The sequence below is a fragment of the Ictalurus furcatus genome, chromosome 6 (genome assembly GCF_023375685.1).
Source record: "Ictalurus furcatus strain D&B chromosome 6, Billie_1.0, whole genome shotgun sequence".
NCBI lineage: Eukaryota > Metazoa > Chordata > Actinopteri > Siluriformes > Ictaluridae > Ictalurus > Ictalurus furcatus.
This window is the reverse complement of record NC_071260.1, coordinates 30,526,150-30,553,649: the sequence shown is the minus strand read 5'-3', so window position 1 is coordinate 30,553,649 and position 27,500 is coordinate 30,526,150. Positions and strand designations below refer to the sequence as shown.

The 27,500-nt window shown below is 41.2% G+C and overlaps 1 protein-coding gene across 4 annotated transcripts in view; it reads right to left on the bottom strand.

The window, feature by feature from the left end:
* dip2a (disco-interacting protein 2 homolog A) overlaps positions 1-27,500 on the bottom strand; it is a 132,935-nt gene that overhangs the window by 23,089 nt on the left and 82,346 nt on the right. For 3 of the 4 annotated variants that reach the window (XM_053627590.1, XM_053627591.1, XM_053627593.1), the window contains exons 3-11: positions 24,844-24,963; positions 24,053-24,172; positions 14,774-15,016; positions 13,469-13,591; positions 7,954-8,073; positions 6,399-6,596; positions 6,176-6,267; positions 3,596-3,706; positions 2,092-2,215 (exon numbers count right to left, since the gene is read on the bottom strand). In XM_053627590.1, coding sequence (XP_053483565.1) covers positions 2,092-2,215; positions 3,596-3,706; positions 6,176-6,267; positions 6,399-6,596; positions 7,954-8,073; positions 13,469-13,591; positions 14,774-15,016; positions 24,053-24,172; positions 24,844-24,963 — 1,251 coding nt within the window. The remainder of the gene's footprint in view (positions 1-2,091; positions 2,216-3,595; positions 3,707-6,175; positions 6,268-6,398; positions 6,597-7,953; positions 8,074-13,468; positions 13,592-14,773; positions 15,017-24,052; positions 24,173-24,843; positions 24,964-27,500) is intronic. The other variant, XM_053627592.1, reaches the window with a different exon arrangement.

The window sequence follows — 27,500 nt, the reverse complement described above, 5'->3', positions numbered from 1 at the left end:
CTATAGAGGGGTTGAATAATTTTGATTGTACAGAAAAACAGATGGATGGATGTTCCAGTTAATAAAATTACTATTTAAAGTCTTTTCAATTTCATGTCATAACAGTAGATATACTTTATTTACACTGTGTCAGGTTTAAATTATTTATTTAATCATTACAGCTTCCTGACGTTTGTTCCCCTAAATGATTCTGAATGATTCTTACCGAAGATTAATGACTGCGAAAGAACCTAAATTATTCCAGATGGTTCTGAATAAATTTGAATGACATTAATACACACGTTCTGATCGATTCTGAACGGTTCAATGGTTATTCTGTTTGATTCACGATCATTTGTAATATTTCTGAACGAGTCGGAATAGTTTCGGACGTCTCAGGATGCGGAGATGGAAACTCGAGTCTGCGACTTGGACTCGAGTCGCACTTAAGTCACAAAAAAAAAAAAGACGAGGCATGACGTGGACTTGGACCTCAGGGCCTTGTGAATATGTCTGTCAGGATGTCTCTGAACGACTGAGAACGTTTCTTCAAGTTGAATGATTCGAAATGATTCATTATGAATAACTGCGAACGAATGATTCCGGCTGATTGTGAATGAATCCGATTCATTCTAATCGATTCGGGATAATTCCGAATGACGTAAAATAATTCTGAATAAATATGAGCATTTCAGGAGGTCTCTAAATGATGATGAGAATTATTCTAAATGTTGCTGAATGACTCCTGAACCACCATGAATGAATGAGACTGTGAATGAATCACTCCAGCCGGTTCGTAATGAATCAGAATCATTCTGAATGAGTCAGAAAGACTCAGAATGACTCAGAAAGACTCAGAATGACTCAGAATGACTCTAAATGACTCAGAAAGACAGAAAGACTCTGAATGACTCAGAAAGACTCTGAATGACTCCTGAACCACCGTGAATTAATGAGATTGAATGAATTACTCCAGCCGGTTCTAAATGAATCAGAATCATTCTGAATGACTCTGAATGACTCAGAAAGACTCTGAATGACTCAGAATGACTCTCAATGACTCAGAATGACTCTCAATGACTCAGAAAGAATGTGAATGACTCAGAATAACTCTGAATGACTCTGAATTACTCAGAAAGACTCTGAATGACTCTGAATAACATAAAGACTCTGAATGACTCAGAATAACTCAGAAAGACTCTATATGACTCTGAATGACTCCTGAACCACCATGAATTAATGAGACTGAAAGAATTACTCCAGGTGGTTCAAAATGAATCAGAATCATTCTGAATGACTCTGAATGACTCAGAATGACTCTCAATGACTCAGAAAGAATCTGAATGACTCAGAATGACTCAGAATGACTCAGAATAACTCAGAATGACTCACAAAGACTCTGAATTACTCAGAAAGACTCTGAATGACTCCTGAACCACCCTGAATGAATGAGACTGTGAATGAATTACTCCAGCCGGTTCAAAATGAATCAGAATCATTCTGAATGACTCAAAATGACTCAGAAAGACTCTGAATAACATAAAGACTCTGAATGACTCAGAATAACTCAGAAAGACTCTGAATGACTCTGAATGACTCCTGAACCACCATGAATTAATGAGACTGAACGAATTACTCCAGGTGGTTCAAAATGAATCAGAATCATTCTGAATGACTCTGAATGACTCAGAATGACTCTCAATGACTCAGAAAGAATCTGAATGACTCAGAATGACTCAGAATGACTCAGAATAACTCTGAATGACTTAGAAAGACTCTGAATTACTCAGAAAGACTCTGAATGACTGAGACTGTGAATGAATTACTCCAGCCGGTTCAAAATGAATCAGAATCATTCTGAATGACTCAGAATGACTCTGAATGACTCTGAATAACTCATAAAGACTCTGAATGACTCAGAATAACTCAGAAAAACTCTGAATGACTCTGAAAGACTCTGGATGACTCTGAATGACTCTGAATGACTCTGAATGACTTTGAATGACTCAGCATGATTCCAAATGACTAAATATGACTCTGAGCCATTCAAATTATTCTGAATCGGAAAGAAATCATTTGTTTTTGTGTCTGTTTTGGTGTTTTGGTACTGACCTTTAAACGTGGCCACCTCTCCAGTGTGAGCTTTAGGAAGGCCTTTCTGACACACATCAGTAGTTAAAGCCAGAGTCACGCCACAGCTGCCTAAGAGAAACCCGATCTGCTGACTGCCCGCATCCTGCACACAGAGAGAGGGAGAGAAAAGAAAGACGTGGAGAAGGTCAAACCTTCAGAGTCGTGCCAACAGAGGACTCAATACTGCTTTACACAAGCACATAACGTCTGGAGAAAAGCAGTGAGAATCTTGCTCATTTACATTGCTTAACTTCCTCTCATTAATGTCACCTTTAACTGTACATCTTTCACACACACACACACACACACACATATATATATATATATATATATCAAAGCTGGGCTGGAGCTGTGCCAACATAAACTCTCCTCTCCTCCGTTCTGTTATCTGAGAGGAAGACGAGGGTGCGAGCAGTCTGTTTAACAGCAGTTGCCAGAACCCCAGCAGACAGACTTGGCAAAAAATAAACAGTATGCCTTTGGGCAGAACGATTCAGAGCACCAGCAGCGTTCCCACCTGCACACACTTTGGCAGCAAACTCTCACAGACATTTTATTTTCTCCATTTAGTCATTTGGCAGGATCTCAGCTCATATTCACTTGCAAAACAGCTGAAGGTACTCAGAGAACATGTACAGGCTCATAACCTAAAAACTGAAGCTAGACGTTGGTTTGCAAGTAAGTGTATTTAAAAAAGGTAACCAGTGCAAAGAAAGGCAAGCAGGATAAGATGTTAGATCATCCCGTTTAACGTAAGTCTTGACGTTGATTTATACTCGGGATCAGCTGCCTAACAGCCACATCCTTCAAGTCCATGTCTTATTGCAGTAATCAATTTGTTTGTTTGTTTATTCCCTTGATCGACTTGAAGCGGTAGCTCAGCGGTTAAGACGTTGGACTTCTGATCGGAAGGTTTTGAGTTCAAATCCCAGCGCTGCCAAGCTGCCTCTATTGGGCCCTTGAGCAAGGCCCTTAACCCTCATCAGCTCAGTTGTGTAAGTGAGATCATTGTAAGTCGCTCTGCATAAGGGCGTCTGCCAAATGATGTGATGTAATGTAATGTAATATAAAATTAAGTCAGGGGCTTTTTAATAATAAAAATAAAATAAAAGCCATGGTTCTGAAAGTGAAGTATAGCCATGAGGATCAGCAATCTTATACATTTTCTTGCGCTGACAGAAATGACAAAAAGTTATTATAATTCTAAATAATTTCAACTGAAATCTAACAGATTTTTATTCAATGTAAACATCAGAGGTAATAATTAAAACACAGACTCCCAGGCTCCAGTAAAGCGGCAGATATCACTGTACAACTTTAAATAACACGCTTAATATTTGATTAGATAAGGGTCGTGTTGGTAAAATAATCCTATAGTATAGTTATACACACTTTTTCCTGCAGAGGGCAGCAACGTACCATACACAGAAACAAGTAGCATGTGTATGTGCGTGTGTGTTTGTATGTGTGTGTGTGATGTCACCTTTCGTGTAAGTGGCACCTCTATGGGCACAGGCACTAACTCTGCCAGCAGACAGCCGTAAAACGCCACCATGAACATCACAGGGTCGTTGTTGGGGAAAACGAGGGCGACCTGAGCGAAACGAGACAACACTCAGAGCGCAAAAACACATCATGATCACCGTATTGTTTATTTCAAACATTTAAAGGAAGTTCAGCTGAGAATAAATTCACAACGTGTCCCCAAATGTAGCTGATCAAACATGGTCTCGTGAATAAATTTAAAAAATGTATGAACCATCGCACCATCAACAACATACAAGTAATAAATATAGTATTCTCCAGTTTAGCATATCTAAACCTTTGAAAATTATATAGGAATAGAGCTAAAATAAAACATTACATGGACATTTATTTAAATAAGAAAGGCCCTGAAGTGAAAAAACATCCCTGCTGAAAAAAACCCTAAACAATTGAAACCCTCATAGTAATATGTAAAGGTTTTAATGGTTATAATTGGAATTGTATTGGTTTTAATAGAAACTGTACTGGTCCCTGTGGGTCTCTATTGGTGGCATGTCATGTCTAGCGGATACCATTTAGGACCTACGTCCTTAATACGTCCTACTGCGTAATGGAAATAATTTGGTGATGGTTAACAGTTGATGGTTTGTAATGAATGGAGTTTGTTGTGGAAACCACTCGAATTTCTGCGATCATTTCTATCGTTGTTGTTTTTTTCAGCAGGGACTCCAGTCGAAAAGTTCGTTTTGCTTCATGATAGGTTCATTGAGGTACACTGTGAACCACGAGATCTATCTATCTATCTATCTATCTATCTATCTTGCTATCTCTCTCTATCTATCTATCTCTCTCTCTATCTAGCTCTCTATCTATCTATCTCTCTATCTATCTATCTATTTCCCTATCTATCTATCTATCAATCTATCAATCTATCTATCTATTTATCTATCTCTCTATCTACATGTGGAAATGTAACAACATTAATAAATTTAATCTTTGGCCCAGGACTCATACCTGATTCTGATACTCATGAAAAATGATTGATCTTTAAGTAGAGACTGCAGAGACTATAGAGAGAGTAGAGACAGTAGAGACTGTAGAGACAGCGTAGACAGTAGAGACAGTAGAGAGAGTAGAGACAGTAGAGAGAGTAGAGACAGTAGAGACTGCAGAGACAGTAGAGACAGTAGAGAGAGTAGAGACTGTAGAGACAGTAGAGACTGCAGAGACAGTAGAGACTGCAGAGACAGTAGAGACAGTAGAGAGAGTAGAGACTGCAGAGACAGTAGAGACTGCAGAGACAGTAGAGACAGTAGAGACTGTAGAGACAGTAGAGACTGCAGAGACAGTAGAGACAGTAGAGACTGTAGAGAGAGTAGAGAGAGTAGAGACTGTAGAGACAGTAGAGACAGTAGAGAGAGTAGAGACTGTAGAGACAGTAGAGAGAGTAGAGACTGTAGAGACTGCAGAGACAGTAGAGACAGTAGAGACTGTAGAGACAGTAGAGACTGCAGAGACAGTAGAGACAATAGAGACTGTAGAGACTGCAGAGACAGTAGAGACAGTAGAGACTGTAGAGACAGTAGAGAGAGTAGAGACTGTAGAGACAGTAGAGACTGCAGAGACAGTAGAGACAGTAGAGACTACAGAGACAGTAGAGACAGTAGCGACTGTAGAGACAGTAGAGACAGTGGAAACTGTAGAGATTATAGCGACAGTAGAGACTATAGAGACTGTAGAGACAGTAGAGACTGCAGAGACAGTAGAGACTATAGAGACTGTAGAGACAGTAGAGACTATAGAGACTGTAGAGAGAGTAGAGACAGTAGAGACTATAGAGACAGTAGAGACTATAGAGACTGTAGAGACAGTAGAGACTGTAGAGACTGTAGAGAGAGTAGAGACAGTAGAGACTATAGAGACAGTAGAGACTGTAGAGACAGTAGAGACAGTAGAGACTATAGAGACTGTAGAGACAGTAGAGACAGTAGAGACTATAGAGACAGTAGAGACTGTAGAGACAGTAGAGACTATAGAGACTGTAGAGACAGTAGAGACTGCAGAGACAGTAGAGACTATAGAGAGAGTAGAGAGAGTAGAGACAGTAGAGACTGTAGAGAGAGTAGAGACTATAGAGACTATAGAGACAGTAGAGACTGTAGAGACAGTAGAGACTATAGAGACTGTAGAGACAGTAGAGACAGTAGAGACTGCAGAGACAGTAGAGACTGTATCTGTATTTGTTATTTGTCCATGTTTATAGATAAGTGTGTAATACACAGTATTATTAAACACCACATAAACAAATCTGTGAGCTACTGAAGAACTCAACGTGGGTGATGCGACACGTGTGTCGTGTTTTAGACACGCAGTGTACACAATGCTAAACTGGAGGCTCGGTTCTCCAACACGTTAGCTCCTTTAGCCTTGCAGGGCCAGAGTAAAACTCAAGACCCAGACTTCAGGCATAACGCACGTGTTAGCTGATCGACTTGGCCTACATTTGGAGTAAGTTTTATTTTATTTTTGGACACTGTTCCTATAATGAGTGCTCATGGTGATGAATGAGATGTCCCACCCTGTCCCCAGGCCGCAGCAGTGGTTCATTCCGGGAGCTGAGTTTGTTCAGAAGTGTGTATGCTAGTTTCTGACTGCGTGTCCATAACTTCCCTGTGACACACACACACACACACACACACACACACACACACACACAAACCAATAAATAAATGACACTTTTATATTATTATTATGATCCAAATTCATGAATACACCGTTATGTGATGGTTGATATTGTGCACCGTATGTGAGGGTGTAGAGGGGTTTGCCCGTGTTGTCCAGTGAAGTGAGACAGGGACTTTTAGGGTGTGTAGTGCCCCATCGCTGCAGAGAGGCCAGGAGCGACGGCGGCCGTTTTGTCCCCACGTCTAACAGCTCACCATGCAGAGGCGTCATCTGAACCCCCTCCGGTTTGGGCTGGCTTGGGTCCGGCTGCTGGACTGCAAAGAGAGAGAGAGAGAGAGAGAGAGAGAGCGAGAGAGAGATTAACTCGCTAATTTATCTATTCATCTTAAATCAGTAAGAGCTTTATCCTGGTCAGGGTCACAGTACATCCGAAGCCGATGCCGGGAACACCGGAGAGGAAGCGTGAACACACCCTGGATGGAATACACACACATTATCACGGACATGTTTATTTATTCATATCAGTGTTAATATTGTTCACATGAAAACACATATTTGTTTTTGGTTTTGTTTGTTATTCCTGATAGACGTACGGTAGTTCGAAACTTACGTACAGTTCCTGAACTACACGGTGAAAAGACGGAGGGATGCACTGACAGGGACGAATTATACCACGGATGGATGGATGGATGGACGGACGGACGTGGGTATGGACGAAGTGATAAAAGGACAGATGGACGGATGTTTGGGTGTGTCCTTGCGCTCCGGTAAAGACAGCTGAGTGAACTGAATGGTAAACGTCTGGATGGATGAATGAACTGACAGACGGAGGAGAGGTTTCGTCGAGACGGTTGGATGTAGGGGTGGAGTGATAATTGGGGTGGAGTGATAATTGGAAGGATGGATTACCGAACGAAATACTAGACGGACAGATGGATTAGAAAATGGATGGGTGGATGAATAGATAAATACACAGAAACGCCATACCGTACACCAATAAAATACAAAGAGAGAGTGTTGAGAGAGAGAGAAGGAAAGAGAGAGAGAGAGAGAGAGAGAGAAAGAATGATAAAGAGAGTTGTCACAGTGTCTTTGAGCTGTTAACGGTTGTGCTGTTATTTATGTCATCCTAAGAAAAGATTAGATTGCTTACGGCTGTAAACAACTCTGTGTGTGTGTGTGTGTGTGTGTGTGTGTAAATAAACAGTGACAGTGAAAAATGAAGGTGAATAAAAAGAAGCAGGGAGAGCAGACGACGGATCACACAAACTCTACGTTATATGTGACTCTGAGCATCTTTACAAAACACAAGAGATGCTTTGGAGTTAACGCGCACGACCAGAACTACACAAATGACCCCTGTTCGCTGCTAACTAGCTGCTACATGACATGTAAAGCAGGACTCACACTTTGTTTACAAAGGCGAGATTATACATATATATAATATATAAAAAAATCGAGACACTAGTACTCGACTAAAAGTTCCTGGTCCCGAAGATCTAGTGATTCAACTCTTCAGTAGGTAAAGCTAATCGTAGGTAGGTAAAGACTAATCGTCCCCCCTCAGCGTCAGTACTAAACCTCCTGTATCCCAAAGCAATGCTCAGTTTGGGGCACGCTGTGTTTAGTTTCTTTTTCCTTTCCCAGATAATACATGTCCTCTCAACCTACCATCCAGGAGCTCCTCGAAATCGTCCAGGAAGAACTCACGCAGCGGGGGCCGCTTGGGTCTCTTCAGTGTGTTCAAGAGCTGCTGGATTTTAGACGAAACACGACTGTTCACGGGGACACCTTCAGGTGAAAGAGAGAGAGAGACAGAAGAAGACAGAAGGAGAGACAGAAAGAAGGATGAATGGGATGAGATGAAAACATGAAGGGACGCCAGGATGCTTGCACATCACGGCCTTTCAGTTACATCCAGGCAGAATGACCTTAAGAGTCATTCTGATGCTGCGCTCAGTAGACACTTGGCTCCGCCCACCGGGAGCTCTCGGACTCGCGGCTTGGACCAGCATTGATTAGACTGCGTTGCCTGGCAACAACCTGCTACCAAGTGAAGGTATGAGCTTTTTTCATGAATGGAGAAAGTAGCAATATGTCCATTGGATAGGACAAAATACATCGACATACGACTACTTTATCACTACAAATATGATGATCTACAGGTTATATATACATTCAGATCCATAAATATGTGGACGCTGACACAGTTCTTGTTCGTTTATATGTCTACCACAGTGTATTGGTGTTGAAATGAAAGAATAAATATTTCTCAAATATACGTTATCATTACTCTGTGCAGACTTTCAGCTTTAATTTGAGGGTATTTAGGTCCAAACGAGCTGAATGGTGTAGGAATTATAACACTTTTTATATATACGTCTATAGTGTGGAACCGACAGGCATCACCAGACACTGGGTTTCTTCCATGGTGATGCTCTGCCAGGTCTTTACTGCAGCTATCTTCATGTCCTGCCTGCTCTTGAGGTGTTTTGGATTCAGTTTTGCCTTCAGCGAGTGAAATGCAGCTCAAGTATATTCAGGACAGGTGATTGACTTGGCCAATGCAAAACGTTTCACCACTTCTCCTTAAAAAAGTCCTGGGATGTTTTGAAGTATAATTCAGGTTCATCTCCACTGTGAAGCAATGGGTTTTGAAGCATTTCGCTGGATCTGAGCAGATCTTATAGGCCTAAACACTTCAGAATTCATCCTGTTGCTTTAGTCAACAGTCACATCATCAATAAATACAAAGGAACCTGTTCCATTAGCAGCCGTACACACCCAGGCCGTAAGATGAATAGGTACGCTTCAGATCATGAGCTTCTCCACCCTCTTCTCTTCCCATCATTCTGGTACAACTTCATGTTTGTCTCATCAGTCTATAGGATGTTCCAGAGCTGTATGGGCTTATTTTATTATGATGTTTTTGGCAAACTCTAATCTGGTCTTCCTGATTTTGCAGCTTATCGATAGTTTAGATCTTGTGGTAAGCCCTCTGTATTCACGCTGACGAATTCTTCTCTTGATTGTTGACGTTGACACAGACACACCTACTTCCTTCAGGGTGTTGTTGATCTGGGAATCTGCTGTGAAAGGGAAAGAATTCTTCACCAGGGAATGAATTCATTAAAGAATCATTATTAACGGTTGTTTTATGTGGTCTTCCAGGTCATTCGGTGTTGCTGAGCTCAACAGTGTGTCCTTTCTTTGGATCTTTGGACTTCATATCGAGAGTTAACAGCAGCAGAGTCCGAATGCGACACGGAACACTTGAAATCGAGACTTTTTATTTGTTTTCTTCTTAGTGAAATAATGAGGGAATGACACACACCTAGACATGGAACGGTCGAACTGTCCAATTACTTTTGGTCCCTTATAAAGCGCTGTAATTCCTACACCGTTCATCGAAGTTAAATTAAAGCTGGAAGTCTGCGCTTTGAGCTCTTATTCATTTAATATCAACTCCAATATACTGTGGTAGACAGATAAAAGAACAACTTTGTCAACGTCCGAACGTTTACGTTTACGGGTTCGAACGTGACGGTGTACACGGATACGATCAATCATGAAGGTTTATTTTTTTTACTTTTGTGCTGTAGTCAGTATTACAGTATCTATGCAACTATATAAGCAAAAAATATTTATTGTAATATATTATAGAGATATACAGTACAGTAATCGTGTTATTATGTAATATTTAATATAGAATGACTTGAAAATAAGCTGATGGTTCGAGAATGCTTCAGTCACAGTGACACAAAAATAACAAATCAAGACAACAACAACAACAACAACAAAGGTGAAACAAAGAAAAATGATGAAAACTGCAGTGACAGGATGAATCCAGAGTCTGTGTGTGTGTGTGTGTGTGTGTGTGTGTGTGTACACGTGTGGTGAGCTGTCTCGAGTGTGGTGTGTATATGTGCTGTGAAGTCTATGTATGTATTTATAGCCCAGGGTGAAAAGAAACACAGCTGCAGTGTGACCGCAGTCTCATCAATTTATGTCACACACACACACACACACACACACACACACACAATCAATACTGACATATATATACACACACAAACACACACACCCACACACAATCAATACTGACATATACACACACAAACACACACACACACAATCAATACTGACATATACACACACACAAACACACAAACACACACACAATCAATACTGACATATACACACCCAAACACACAAACACACACACAATCAATACTGACATATACACATGGAAACACACAAACACACACACACAATCAATACTGACATATACACACCCAAACACACAAACACACACACACAAACACAATACCGATATATATACACACACAAACACATACACACAATCAATACTGACATATACACACACAAACACACAAACACACACACACAATCAATACTGACATATACACACACAAACACCCACACAAACACAATACCGATATATATACACACACAAACACACACACACAATCAATACTGACATATACACACACAAACACACAAACACACACACACAATCAATACTGACATATACACACACAAACACACAAACACACACACACAATCAATACTGACATATACACACAATAACACACAAACACAAACACAATACCGATATATATACACACACAAACACACACACACAATCAATACTGACATATACACACACAAACACACAAACACACACACACAATCAATACTGACATATACACACACAAACACACAAACACACACACACAATCAATACTGACATATACACACAATAACACACAAACACACAAACACACACACACAAACACACACACAATACCGATATATATACACACACAAACACACACACACAATCAATACTGACATATACACACACAAACACACAAACACACACACACAAACACAATACCGATATATATACACACACAAACACACACACACAATCAATACTGACATATACACACACAAACACACAAACACACACACACAATCAATACTGACATATACACACACAAACACACACACACAAACACAATACCGATATATATATACACACACAAACACACACACACAATCAATACTGACATATACACACACAAACACACAAACACACACACACAATCAATACTGACATATACATACAATAACACACAAACACAAACACAATACCGATATATATACACACACAAACACACACACACAATCAATACTGACATATACACACACAAACACACAAACACACACACACAATCAATACTGACATATACACACACAAACACACAAACACACACACACAAACACACACACAATACCGATATATATACACACACAAACACACACACACAATCAATACTGACATATACACACACAAACACACAAACACACACACACAAACACAATACCGATATATATACACACACAAACACACACACACAATCAATACTGACATATACACACACAAACACACAAACACACACGCACAAACACACACACAATACCGATATATATACACACACAAACACACACACACAATCAATACTGACATATACACACACAAACACACACATAAACATGCACACACACACACACACACAATCAATACTGACATACACACACACACACTCACACTGTGTTTGTGTGTGTATATGTCAGTATCGATTGTGTGACGTATACAATCGATACTGACATATACACACACAAACACACACAATAAATACTGAAATATATACACACAAACACACACACACAGACAATCAATACTGACATATACACACACAAACACAAACACACTCAATACTGAAATATATACACAAACAAACACACACACACACAATCAATACTGAGATATACACACACAAACACAAACACACTCAATACTGAAATATATACACAAACAAACACACACACACAATCAATACTGAGATATACACACACAAACACAAACACACTCAATACTGAAATATATACACAAACACACACACACACAATCAATACTGACATATACACACACAAACACAAACACACTCAATACTGAAATATATACACAAACAAACACACACACACAATCAATACTGACATATACACACCCAAACACAAACACACTCAATACTGAAATATATACACAAACTCACACAATACTGACATATACACACACAAACTCACATAATACTGACATATACACACACAAACACAAACACACTCAATACTGAAATATATACACAAACACACACACACACAATCAATACTGAAATATATACACAAACTCACACAATACTGACATATACACACACAAACTCACATAATACTGACATATACACACACAAACACAAACACACTCAATACTGAAATATATACACAAACACACACACACACACACACACACAATCAATACTGACATATACACACACAAACACAAACACACTCAATACTGAAATATATACACAAACACACACACACACACAATCAATACTGACATATACACACACAAACACAAACACACTCAATACTGAAATATATACACAAACTCACACAATACTGACATATACACACACAAACTCACACAATACTGACATATACACACACAAACTCACATAATACTGACATATACACACACAAACACATGAGCCATCCTTACACACACACACACACAACCAGACACACACACACACACACACTCAAGAATTGAAATCAACTATTTAAAAGATGAAATTCTCTTTAAGGTGTTGTGTTTAAATCAGTAATTCTTCTGTTGGCTTTATAAACGCAGTACATCATTAATCTCAAAGACATTAGCAGAAAGTTTGTGGACAGAACACAGAACATATTTTTGTTTCTTATTGGGTGGCAGGTTTCTGTTCAGTCCGTATATACAGTGAGCGCAGCTCCAACAATTCATCTGAACATTTCATTACTCACCGCACATACATTAATAGCTGACCATGCGTGGGAATGCTTTCATTAAAAGCGGCACGAAGACATGTAGAACCCTATAATATATATTACACCCTCGTTTGTGTGTGTGTGCGCGCGTCTGTGTGTGAATGTGTGTAGCATGAAACGAGACCCTGCTGCCGACAGAACGTAAGGAGCTTCTTCACCGCGAGTCGATTGGCTGCGATGTGTGTGCGTGTCAGAGGGAGGAGAACCCTGTTGCTGTGGCGATGCGGGGACTCACCGTCAGCCGTGTCCATAGCGCTGCTGGGGTGTGTGTGTGTGTATCCGCGGGGAAGACCTCTCACCGAGGCTACCTGCGAACGCTCAGACAGCCCTGTGACATCCGGAGGAGCACAGTGGTTATCTGTCAGAGGTGAAAGGTACATATACAGGGGAATAAATTAGGAAAATAAAATCTTAAATCTAAATCTTATTTAGTTTTATTCACTGTACTATTATAATACAGTATGTACACCATATACCGATATATTATACTCACTATGCTGTTATAATATAGTCTATAGCTAGATTATATATAAAGAACCATGGAAGGTCCTTCAAGCTACGTTGAAAGAATTTACTAGCTGATTTCCTTATAAAGTCAAAGTGGGACCACAGCAAATATTAGCTTCATAGAATTGTAATTGTAATGTATTATATATATATATATATAATTTATTAAACAACATATACTGTACACTGCTTGTATAATATAGTTTATCATTAAGGGTCTTTTACCGTACAGCGCTGTGGAATACTTTTCAGTAGACCCACTGAAAATAGTCTAGAACAACATTACACGAGTATACGATTTGAAACAGAGCTTATAGTGCTATAAATAGAGACTTCAGGAGGCTGAAGCTGGGGTAAAAACTCGTCGATAATTGATAGCCGTTGTATTCACACAGGATAAAGGAGTACACAGCTTGTTAAAAGAGGCTGGAACGTTCCAGAAAACCGTCAGGAAGATGTCAAAACGAGGCCCAATTTTTAAAAATAATAAAAAGGTCATGGAGGAGGAGGAGGAAAGAGCTCTCTCTTTAGTCCAGGAGCAGATTGGCACAAGCTGGCAGTGAGAGTGTTGGAGGTGATAAGCTCAACAGCTTAACGGATAAATCAACTCAGAGCCCCGGGGTGCAAAAGAAACACACGCCAGAGGCAGGATCCACCTTTCAGAATTCAGATCTTATTGCAAAGGAAGTCTGGTAAACGAAAAGTTCACAAAATGGCCGGTTTTAAGACAAAATACAAAGTCTGAAGGGTGTCTCAGGAGTCTCTATACATTGGAGGAATGAACACTTTTTAGCAAAATGGCTACTAATTATATTATAGTTTATATTTGGAGAACCTTTAAGAGCGCCTGTGACAAAAGAAGAACGTACTGAAATCGTTCTTTCGGTTGGATCGGGAAACTGTCATAAGGTTGCGATGGACTATAACAGGAAATGACATCACACACGATAACACACTGCTGGCAAACTTATTAACAATAAAAATGTGTGTGAAAAAAGCGGTAGAGAGCAGTAGAAGCAGTTGAGGGACTGACCAAGCTGTGTGTGAGCCATGACGTCTGCCAGAACAGTAGCAGCTGTGGCAGAGTTTGAGGCGGAGTTAGTGCTGTGCTGGCTCCGCCCACCTGGGTACGATGAGGTGGAGGAGGCGGAGGAGGAAGTGGACGAGCAGTGGTGATGGATGACGCGGTTGAACCAGTGTTCCACGTTGGGATTTGGTGCCTGGAACGGCGATGACGACGCCATGCGTCCCTCATCCTCTGATGCTGAGGATGTGTCTGTGAGGAATGAGAGAGACCGTGTGAACACACACACACACACACACACACACACAGAGGAAGATAAGTCTGCTGAAAACTACCAACTTATAAGGCAGTTAAATTAGTGCTGGGAATCTCAGTGTATGCATATTTTAGTATTTTCTTGTCGAACGTCAGTGATCAAAGTGTCGTATTGGGTATTGGACACTCCTACAGCCCTCATGGAGCTTTGAACAGGCTTTGAACAGGAGAAATAGCGAAGTCATTTTCATCAGATCTGTACAGCATTTTTAACTAGCTGCTTAACATAGTCACTAATACTGCAGCAGTGCGGGGCAGATCTGCAGTGCGGCCCTGATTTACCCAGCAGCCCTATAGCCTTATACAGCAGATACAGCAGAATAACAGAGTGGATAGTTTTCTTAATAGGATAACATTATGAACTGGAGAGACTGTATTATGCCGATAGAATCGATATGTGTCCCTCGTAAAGCTTGAACATCAGGGGACATTATCGTAAAAAGGCTATTTAGAAGAATAGATTTGCGGTGAAGTGGATGTAGCCTTTTATTTATATAGCCTATGTCCATTTTCCATCCATCCATCCATCCATCCATTTGCTGTGGATCAGGCGGTAGAGCAGGTTGTCCACTAATCGTAAGGTTGGCGGTTCGATTCCCGGCCTGCGTGACAACACATGCCGAAGTGTCCTTGGGTGAGACACTGAACCCCAAGCTGCTCCCGATGGCAAGTTAGCGCCTTGCATGGCAGCTCTGCTACTGTTGGTGTGTGAGTGTGTGTGTGTGTGAATGGGTGAATGAGAACCTGTGTAAAGCTCTTTGGATAAAAGCACTATATAAGTGCAGAAAATTTATCCATCCATCCATTTATTTATCCACCCATCCATTTATTTTCCATCCATCCATTTATCCAGCCATCCATTTATCATCCATCCCTCCATTTGTCCATCCATCCATTTATCCATCCATCCATTTATCCATCCATCCATTTATCCATCCATTTGAACATCCATCCATCGGTCCATTTATCCATCCATTTGTCCATCCATCTATCCATTTATCCATCCATTTGTTCATCCATCCATTTGTCCATTCATCCATCCATCCATCCATTTGTCCATCCATCCATCCATTTATCCATCCATTTGTCCATCCATTTGTCCATCCATCCACCCATTTATCCATCTATTTGTCCATCCATCCATCCATCCATCCATCCATCCATTTGTCCATCCATCCACCCATTTATCCATCTATTTGTCCATCCATTTATCCATCCATTTATCCATCCATCCATCCACCCATTTATCCATCCATCCATCCATTCATCCATCCATTTGTCCATCCATCCACCCATTTATCCATCTATTTGTCCATCCATCCATCTATTTGTCCATCTATCCATCCTTCCATCCATTTGTCCATCTGTCTATGTATCTATCTAAAATACTTATGATGGGGGGTTCCCTAAAGAACAAACCATTAGAAAACCTTAAACACTTTTATGTTAACACATCACGTTTCATACTAATTCATAAAACACACATAAAAAAAGGTGTCCAAGAGTGTATTAATGTGTACTGGAAGTGCGTTAGGGCTCACTACTGCTTTACTGTGTGCTAAAGTGTGTTACAGTGTGTTAGAGTCTGCCGCTCTCTACACCGCATCATGGGTAGCCATGGTTGGCTCTGTCCGTTATCTTTTCCCAAGCTTCTCCTCTTCTGTCTCGTGTCGTACGATGGGGCACGTTAGGGCAAAAAGTGGCCTCACATTTCCCTTGAACAGAAAATACAGTCAGGATAAATTCCCAGCGCTACATTCGTTCCTTTTTCTCAGGCTGAACATGTGACAGCCTGGGCGTGGTTTAGAGGAATGTTCCGTGAAGTAAAACCAACACTATGAGTGATGTTGGTATGAGGATATACCCCGTACACGGTACAATTTACTAAAAGGTTTAACGACGTGTCGTGATGCGTTACAAATCTATGGGCGTTAATTAGCATTAACATAACGGTGACAGTCAGAAGCAGCAGTCATAATCAATCTCATTAATCTCATTAGAGAAACCAGGCGTGAACTTTTTAGAGACAGCAGAATGCCCACTGTAATCCGAGGCAGAGATAAACATCAGTGCTACAGGGGGGAAATAAAAAATAAAAAAAACTTCTGAAGGAACACACCGATGAACATTTACCTACGCCTCACTTACTTTTCATTAACATATACACAGGGGCATATACAAATTATAAACAAAGGAAATTTCCCCTCATAGCTTGGTCCTGGAGGTTTCTGGAGGTTTCTCTGTGTACTGTACCAGCTGTATATGGTTGAAATCCCTGCTAAAAAATAAACACTAGAAACCATCACAGAAAATCTAATGCTTTCCACTACAAATACCATTACAAACCATCGGCTGTTAACCATTAAGCCATTTCCATACGGCTTCGATTACATAGTAGGACGTATTAAGGATGCGCCGTAGGTCCTTAATGGTATCCACTAGACGTAACATGCCACCAACACAGCGACCATTACAGTTTCCATTAAAACCTATACAATTCCCATTATGACCATTAAAACCCTTACAAATTTTGTGAGGGTTTCTATGTTTTTTTCAGCAGGGATGACAGAAAAGCCACTTGACTTGACTTGAACATTTCGGTTACAGTTCTAAGACGGAGACAGACGTATAAAAATGCCAGAGATTGTTGTTGTCACTGGCAGCCATTTTGTTCTTGTCCATTATCTGATGGGAAAGCATCAATTATCCGCTCCGCATTTTTAACTGTTTGGCATTTCACATAGAGTCCATCGTTTAACAGTAGGACGTTTGTCCAGTTGAGTACGCTCAAACATTAGCTTTTTTTTTCTTAATCCAGTACTTGGTTTCCAGGACCCGAGATAAACTTATGGATAAACGCTGCTGACATTGTACCCGTCTTGTCTCCTTTCAACTACAACAGTGAGATTTTTTTCCTCCCACAATGCCCATATTATGTTTTCAGTCTAATTCTGAAATTCTTCATTCTTTAAAAATTTCAGTAAACAAAACAGGATTTTCAAAGAGCTAGCTAGCTACTCTTGGATTGCTAAATACTCCGGAATGGCTCGTTTTAATGACACAGATTGGTGTTTGTGTGAAATTTGCTAACAGTGACAATTTAAAACATCGATTTTTTTCCCCCAGTACTTCTGAATACAAAAAATCCTGGTAGAATTGTAAGCGTAGTCGCTAATGATGTCACGAGATAAACTCTGCGGCTTTAAGAGATTAGAAAACGGTATTTGACACAAATGCTGCATGCTAGGCTAGTCTGCAAGATAACTTAGCACAACACGATTGTGACTTTTATGTACATTTTTTTGACAGACTTGGCTCTTGTAAAAATAAATAAACAAACAAACAAATAAATAGACGAGAACACAAACCAAGTCTCTGATACTGAAATCCAATTTGTGTTTAACTGTGAGAAAATACGAGCTATTTTACGAGCGCTTAACTAACTGGACTAGCTACGTGAGTTCGCTAACACGACGTGGCGTGTTTCCGATTTACAGATTCGTGTACGTTTAAGTCTTTTCATCATTATTAGAAAAGACAAACTTGTAGAGGTTTTTTTTTTTTTATTTTTCTTCCAAAAATGATTTTATTAGCATTGAATAATTTATTATTCTACTTGTTAAGAGACAACACAAAGACTAAGAGAAGTGAAAGAACAGTGATTTAAAAAAAAAAAAATTATTTTTTAAAAAACACTTGTAAAAAACTCGTTTTAGTCATCGATTTTGATCACATTCGAGCAATCACCACGAAAAAAAAAATCCCTAACATACACGGCAATTAAAACGATTCCGTATAAAACGTGTATAAAACGCTCAGTATAATCTGAGCTAAACTGAACTGAGCTGAACGAAATGAATCCGGATATCAATAGCAGAGAGAGACAATTAGAGACGACGACAGAGAGAGACGGAAAGAGATGGATTCTCGATGAGCCGGGATCTGTTTAACACTAATGGGACTATTAATAACGCACACAGAGATCAGTGCGGCATGCACCCTGCAAATTACAAACCTCATACTGATCAAAACACAGCTGGAGAAGAGAGACAGCTTTATCTGAACATGTCTTACCCAATATTTTATATCCGGGTCTACACACGCTCAAGAAACCCGACCGCTTTTCCTCGTGAAATTCTGTGTAATGTGTAATTACAGCAGGTAGGGAGCAGACAATATTCCAGACGACGCCGGAAGTTCACTTAAGTTCACTTAGTGTCAAGAGAAGCAGAAATATAATCAGAAGAGAACAGCAGAAATAAAGCAGTGGGATAGTGCTTCGCTTTCATTTCTCTTTCATTTCAAGGGCACAATAAATGACATGCAGTCCTGAATCATCACATGCTGTTATTATCTTTGTTTGTTGTTGTTTTTTTGTTGTTGTTGTTAAATTATTTATCTATCTATCTATATTAAAAAACATACACTATACGTATGTTCTCTCTCTGTATCTCTCTCTCTCTCTCTCTCTCTCTCTCTATATATATATATACACACATTTACAGTAGTGCCCATAAGTACATATCGTCCACAAGACAAGATAATAGCTGAATTTATAAATAGTACCCCGTTCAAAAGTTTACACACCCCTGATTATTAATCCCGTGTGTCGTTACCTGGATGATCCACGCTTCGATGTGTTTATGTTTTGTGAGAGTTCTTCACGAGTCCCTTGTTTGTCCTGAGCAGTTAAACTGCCCGCTGTTCTTCAGAAAAATCCTCCAGGTCCTGCACATTCTTTACTTTTCCAGCATCCTCTGCATATTTGAGACCTTTCCAACAGCGACTATATGATGTCGAGACCCGTCTTTTCACACCGAGGACGACTGAGGGACTCGTACACGACTATTACACAAGGTGCGAACGTTCACTGATGCTCGAGAAGGCAACATGATATATTAAGAGCTGGGGGGGGGGGGGGTAAACTTTTGAACAGGATGATTGGTGTCAATTGTTATTATTTAGTTTAAAGATCATATTTTTCCCTTTAGTACCGCCCTTCAGATGCTAAATAAGATAGTTACACGTCTCCCAGAAGGGGAAATACTAACCATCAACAGTCGTGGATCATCCAGGTAACGACAGACAGGATTAAGAACACATGAAAGAACTTCAAATGTGTCCCAAATAACCGACTGTAGAAATCACCTGTCCTGACACGGTCGTTGCGTAATGACGGGATTTTACAGCGGCAATATTAACAGTATTGTGCATCGCGATATAATCCTCCTGTAAGTGATCATCAACAGATGCTTAATTCCGTCTAAACCCTAAAGCAGCCTAGAGGATGCCGTTTACTCCATGAGGTCTGATAATTACAGTCGTGGAGTCATGGTGGTCAGATTCACACCGACAGACTCACGCAGAGAACATGTGTGGGATAACCAGTCTGTTTAAACCATGTGTGTGTATCACATTTCGAGGAACAATGGAATCAGTGGGCCATGATCCAATCTCCAATGAGGTGTCTGAATGAGTCAACTTTAACCTTTGAACCATTAATCCGGTTACCCCATCACTGGGTGCCATTATCCCAAGACCCAAGGGAGAAAGGATCGGCTTAATGCTGCTCATTAAATAAAGAACAGAGCATGATGAAGGCCTCCCGGCCGCCGCACGGTACATTACAACCTAACGAGGACGTAATCGCAGATATTATATACAGCACTCTTCACTAACATAACTACTATAAGGCTTGATATGATACCACAGTTATTCCACAAGGAGTATTTCTGGATATTTTTTTTTGTGTGTGTGTGTATTTCTAATGGACTTTTGTATTTGACATTTGATTTATTTGTCTATTTTCCCCATGAGATCACTTTCAGATTTTTATATCTTCACATTATATGTCCTCCGATACATTATGTACTGTACTTAATGTAAAACAAATATGTTTATACACCGATCGCATCGAATACACTGACAGGTGAAATAAATAATAATAATAATAATAATAATAATAATAATAATAAGCTTTATTTTATAGAGCGCCTTTAATAGCAGCTTCTCAAAGTTACAAAGTACACAAAATAAGCAGTACACAGAAAAAATAACAGGTTATCAAAGTTAATAAGAATAACAACAACAATGATAATAATAATAATTATTATTATTCTAATAATAATAAAAGTAGACATCAGCAGTCAAATGCAAGATTTAAAAAGTAAGTCTTAAGTTGAGCTTTAAAAATGCCAAAGGTCTGAGCTTCCCGAAGTTCGAGAGGAAGAGGAAGGGAATAACGTTGATTATCTCGTTACAGTGGCACCTGACGAGGGGGGGGGGGGGGCGTAAACTTATTAGGCAGCAAGTGAAAAGTCAGTTCTTGAAGTTGATGTGTTGGAAGCAGGAAAAATGGGCGAGCGTAAGGATCTGAGAGAGTTTGGGAAGGGCCAAATTGTGATGGCGAGACGACCGGGTCGGAGCATCTCCAAAACAGCAGGTCTTGTGGGGTGTTCCCGGTATGCAGGGGTTAGTACCTACCATAAGTGCTCCAAGGAGGGACTTAAAACGTTTTAAAGTTTTACTCAAGACTTGACTTTATGTTTAAAAACCTATCGGTAGCTCTTACATAGTCAAAGACTGTGCGGTTGGTTGATAATAAGTGAAATAATTATAAATCTAGACATTTTCCCCCTCTACTGATACCAAATGTATTGCCTCACTATTGTATATTGTAAATACATGGGCTTCGTCTCGGACTGCGAAACTGAGCCTACACGAGTTATTTATGCTTCTTTATACCCCGCTCTGTGCTCTGACTCAAGTCTCTTTCGATAAAATCCTCCACCGTATAAACACATGCAAATGCAACACATCCAGTGGCCCGATCCCGAGCCTTGCAAACGGATAAAATGATCAGCGCTGGGAATAATTTTGCATTTGATGAATTAAGGAGACTCACATTAACATCAGATTCAGCTCCAGATCCAGCCTCGAGGCCATAAAGTCAGCAAGAGAACGCACTCATCTCTATAGGCAGACTTACATAACAAGTGTGGGCTGTTAGCTCGGGAATAAAGAGATCAGTATCCGTAAAACTGCACACGCTTTTTTTTTTTTTTACACGCTTTAACGATTATTTGACGTCTGAGCCGAAAGCACGGAGGTCATCCTGAACACCTTCTTGTCCCGAGTTGAGCAATTAGTCTAGAAGATTGAGAAAGGCAGGTGAGAACGTCTGAGCTATTCCAGGCCGGGAGTTTACAGTAGGACGTCCTCGCAGTGGGTGAGGAGCTCGGTTTAACTTTACTTCTGAGCACCTTGTGGGTGTGTGTTGGGTTGAATACAGATTAGGACCTCAGGGCCGCTCTCTGAGCGTAAACAGACGCATGTTCGTGAGCAGCAGGTTGAAATATGCGATGGTCGGTGATGCATGTTATGAAGGAAAAGCGCTGACTCTCTCTCGCTCTCTGTCTTTTAATTAAAATGCATATTCAAATGGCTTTATTGGCATGAATTGTAATTAACTGTTGGTAGAGCATTAAGTAAAATAAGGATATTTTTTGTGGAGAGAATGGGCTAATTAAACAACAAAAAAAATAATGTATTCAATATATAGGAAACTGTGTGACAATTATATACACATACTGTAGGTGTAGAGGTCTGAGAAAACCCCACTAGATGTCGCTGTGGCTGAAATACCAGAATACCAGTAATATACCTCTCTACTTTTTTACCAAAAGGAAATGGAAACGGTTTTATTTAGGCTATCCAGGTTTGGTTCGACCCTGAGCTCAGGGTCTAATTTGCTTAGCTTGCTTAGTTACTGTCTATTTGGAGTTTCGCATGTTCTCTCCGTGCTCTTGTAGGTTTCCTCCAGGTTCTCTGGTTTCCTCCCACCTCCAAAAACATGCCAGTTGGTGGATTGGCTATGCTAACTTAACCCTAAGGCTACGTCTACATTAATCCGGATACATTCGAAAAATGGCCTTTTCGTCCTCTATATTTTGCTCTTTCCGTCCACACCGAAATGGCGTTTCTGCTCAGCGGAAACGGAGCTTTTTCGAAAACGTTCTCCCACGTGGATCAATTTGAAGACGGCGTGTTCGTGTTGCAGTGTGGACGGACAAAACGGACGTATTCGAAAACAGCGATGTATTTTTAGTCATGTGACGCAGTCACGTGACCCATTCAAGTCAAAACAAACAAGATGGTGGACGATGCACTGCAGTTGTCCGGCCTGCTGGGCAGTTTGATCGCTTAGATCGCGGTTTTAAATGAACGCCTGACGGAAATGACACAGACCTGTCACGATCTCGCCGGCAGATGGCGCTGCGGTGACGACGTGCACGGACAGCTGGAGAGCATGCGCGTGCACGTGCTTGAAGCGCGCATGGACGATAAGACTTTGTATACAAAGGACATGTGCGTTTGTTTCTGTTTGGTCTCCGCCTTGTTTAGTTATTGGTGGATATTCGAGGCTGCGCCTCGATTGTTTCCAGCTGCTTCAGTTAAAGTTTGGTTACGTGTGTTATTTAAAGCCACGCGATAGTGTTTACCTGCCATGCTCTAGTTTCATGATTCATGCCTCGGTTCAAGTTTTATGTTTAGACCTTTTTTCCCCGTTTTCTTGGACATTAACATTAGTGTGTTTTTATAAAGACTGTGATCTGCGCTTGCTTCCGTTTCTAGTCTCATTTCGTAACGAGACCGGCGCTTCTTACGTTTTTCCACATGCGCAGTTTGAGCGTTTCCGTTCATTTCAGTGCGGACGAGCGATTTTTGGGAACGGTTTGAAAGCACCGGTGTAGACGGAGAGCGTTTTAAAACGTAAATGCAGTTTTCGGATCTGTCTGGATTAACGTGGACGTAGCCTGAGTGTGTGTGTGTGTGTGTGTGTTTGTGTGGTGCCCTGTGATGGACTGGAGTCCCATCCAGGATATATCCCTGACTCATGGCCAGCTCTCCTGACTAAGATAAAGTGTTTAGTGAAGATGAATGAATAAATAAATAAACGCGTGTTTTACTCACCAGGTGGTGTACAGGCTTCCACGGAGGACTGGACGAGAACAGACCGTCTCTTTGAGGGCATTGGCATTTTTCTCTCTTTGTATTTCGCTAAAGCTGCTTGCACTGCTTCTGTGTGCAGGTCTGCAGACCCAGACACACACACACACACACACACACACAGAGCAGACACTCGTCACTGTTAAGAATCTTTGTGGCCTACTATTGCAAAGTTTCCATATTTAATGTGACCACTTTTCATCTCTGACCTTTTAATGGCCAGTAAAATCTGCTGTATCTAGCGTCTAAAATCCCAAACACACAAAACACACTCTCCATGGCACACGGTCTGTGATGTGAAGCGGTATTAGGCATCATTTTTGTGGGTTTGGCATCATTAGTAGCTTTAGAAAGCGCACTCTGGTAGACATCTTGGCATTTAATAATACGCATGAAGACTGAAAGTCTGCCGTTAGCATGGTCTCATTTATGAAGTGTTAACAAGCGCCAGTGTCTGTTCTTTTCATTCCTTTCCTTTATTATTCGCCCTGTCAGCATTTTGGGTTGGAGTAGACGTCTAACAGCTAAATGGAAGACAGTGGAAAAACATATGATATGATACGAAGGGATAAAGTTGAAGGAATATCTGACAGGTTTGACCTTGTGGGGACATTTATCTGGGGACATGTTTACTGAGGTTCAGGTTTGAGTTAACTTTAGGTATATTTAAGTCAGCGGTGCTCACAAGGATTGTACATCCTCACAAAGATAGTATTCTAAACGTGTGTGTGTGGGTGTGTTTGTGTGTGTTATACCAGATCTGAAACGCTCGTCCCGTGAGTTGGCCGCTCTGGGTTTGTTCTGTTTGGAAGTGAGAGGAGCCGCCTGAGAGGACGCTGGGATCCGGGGATCCGTCTGCAGAGAGGGGTCTACGCCTGCAGGAGACATGAGACAAACAGACAAACCTTAAAGCACGTGTCTATGGAGATCTTCACATCTCCATGTCCGCTGTTTTGTTTTGTTTTTTTAGAGAAAAACTGCTTTCATTTCCATCCATCCATCCATCCATCCATCCATTTTCTGTACTGTTTATCCTACACAGGGTCGCGTGGAGCCTGAAGGCTGTCCCAGGTGACTCAGGGCACAAGGCGGGGGACACCATGGACGGGGTGCAGAGCCATCGCAGGAGACAATCGTACACACATTGACACACTACGGAAAATTTAGAGACGTCAAACAGCCTAAAACGCATGTCTTTGGACTGGGGAGGAAACCGGAGTACCCGGATGAAACCCCCGAAGCACGGGGAGAACATGCGAACTCCACGTACATGCGGGAATCGAACCCCCGACCCCGGAAGTGCCTCGGACATTGTGATGTTCTGCGCCAAACAAGACATGCCGCTACGTGGCCACAGACAGCATGACGATGCCTTGAACCAAGGCAACTTTTTAGAACCGTTCAAGTCCATTTCCATTTCCCCAGATCATGGGTACGGCTTGAGGAGATGCCTAAAATCGCCAGCTCTGATATGCAGAACGATCTGCCGGAGGCGGCCGCTTCTTTACTATTCCGATAGATAAAGGCAGAATTGAATGAAACGCCGGGCGCTTACTTCACGCTGATCGCTCACGAGTACAAAGACAAGACAACACAAGAACTAATTGCAGTGTGTATCCGGTATGTTCGCCGGGGAACGCTGAGGAAAAGAGCCGTCGGTTTTGTGGCCACTGTAGACGTGACTGCATCTCAAAAAAGATTCTGGGAGTGATTGAACCACTACAGCTGGACCCTTGTCATTGTGTAGGCTTCAGCTTCGATGGGACCTCCATTAAGTCTGGAAATAAACAGGAGGTGCATGTTCTTTTGAAGCGGACCTTTCCCCCCCGTGCAGTTTACGTGCATCGCCTAAATCTGGTTCTGGGAGCAGCAACAAAAGTTTCCAGTCTCGTCAGCACATTTTTCGACGTGCTGAATTCTTTCCACACGTCCAGGTTCCACGTACCAGGTTCACGGAAATACAGAAACTACTTCATCCGAGTCGCCAGCGTCTTGAGCCCGAGCGATCCATTGACGCTCGATGGAGCTGGAAATCAGCGTCTGTAAGCAAGGTGCTTACTTTATTGGATTGTATTTTAGAATAACTTGCCGGTCTTCTACAACAGATCCAAACGAAGCGGTTCACATTTGGGAAACTTTCTGAGTGCAGAGACTTCGCCACAAAAGGACTGCAAAGCCCGAGGCTGTGTTTTGGACTGTTTCCACCTTGTTGATGGCTTAAAAGACGCATTTTCTGTCTTCAGAGATAATTCACAGTGCGACTTTGAGAAAGTTCTGAAACTCACAGATGAGTTCATGACTAGACGTGAATTTACAAACTTGGACGGAACCATCTCCAGACAAAGAACGTCACCTGCCAGGCGCAGAGACTCAGTGGTTGTGTCAAATCTGGGAAGAAATACTAACGAGAGGAACGATGATGACCTACACCTTTAAGTGTGTGGATTTATCCCTATTGAGCGAGCCGGTGGTGACGGTGGTGAGGAAAAACTCCCTAAGATGATATGAGGAAGAAACCTTGAGAGGAACCCGACTGAGAAGGGAACCCGTCCTCATCTGGGTAAAAGATTATGGGATGAGATACTGGACCGAAAGCTGACCGAGATAAGGAGCCGTTTTCATGAGGATCAGTATGGAATAATGAAAGCAGCCATGACCTGTCGACCTCAGTCCGGGACATTTGCTTGAGTCATCAAGTCAACATTATGGCATAAAGATGGAGGATGCTGAGCTGACTGTGTTTACACATAAGATGCGCAGGACAGCTGAGGGAGGACACACATTCCCATCACTAATGGGAGTCGTAAATGGTCTGCACTTATATAGCGCTTTACACTGGTTCTCATTCACCCGTTCACACACACTCACACACCAATGGTAGCAGAGCTGCCATGCAAGGTGCTTGCAAGCTTGCCATCGGGAGCAACTTGGGGTTCAGCGTCTTGCCCGAGGACACTTCGGCATGTGGAGTCACGTGGGCCGGGAATCGAACCGCCAACCCTACGATTAGTGGACGACCCGCTCTACCGTCTGATCCACAGCCGCCCGTCAAGGGCTGTCATAGACAGTTGCCCTTTCGATATATTTCCAAACATGGAATAATTATCACCCTCCCCATGACTTCATGTAGTGCAGAGCGCCTGTTCTCCACTACTGGCAGGATCAAAACATCTGTTCGATCGTCCATGGCAACTGCTCGCCTAAATCACCTCACGTCCTTTCTCATGAGCGTGAGATTACGGAGTCGTTGGATTACGATGAAATTATTGCCATTTACAACGCAAAGCCAAGATGATTTGTTTGGGCTCCAGAAACAGTCAAATTGGTAAGTAAAGGGATTTTATTTCATAATTTGAGTGTTTGTTTGTGTTAGAAATTTGTTCTAAATATATTGTTAGTTTGTGTCATTTTA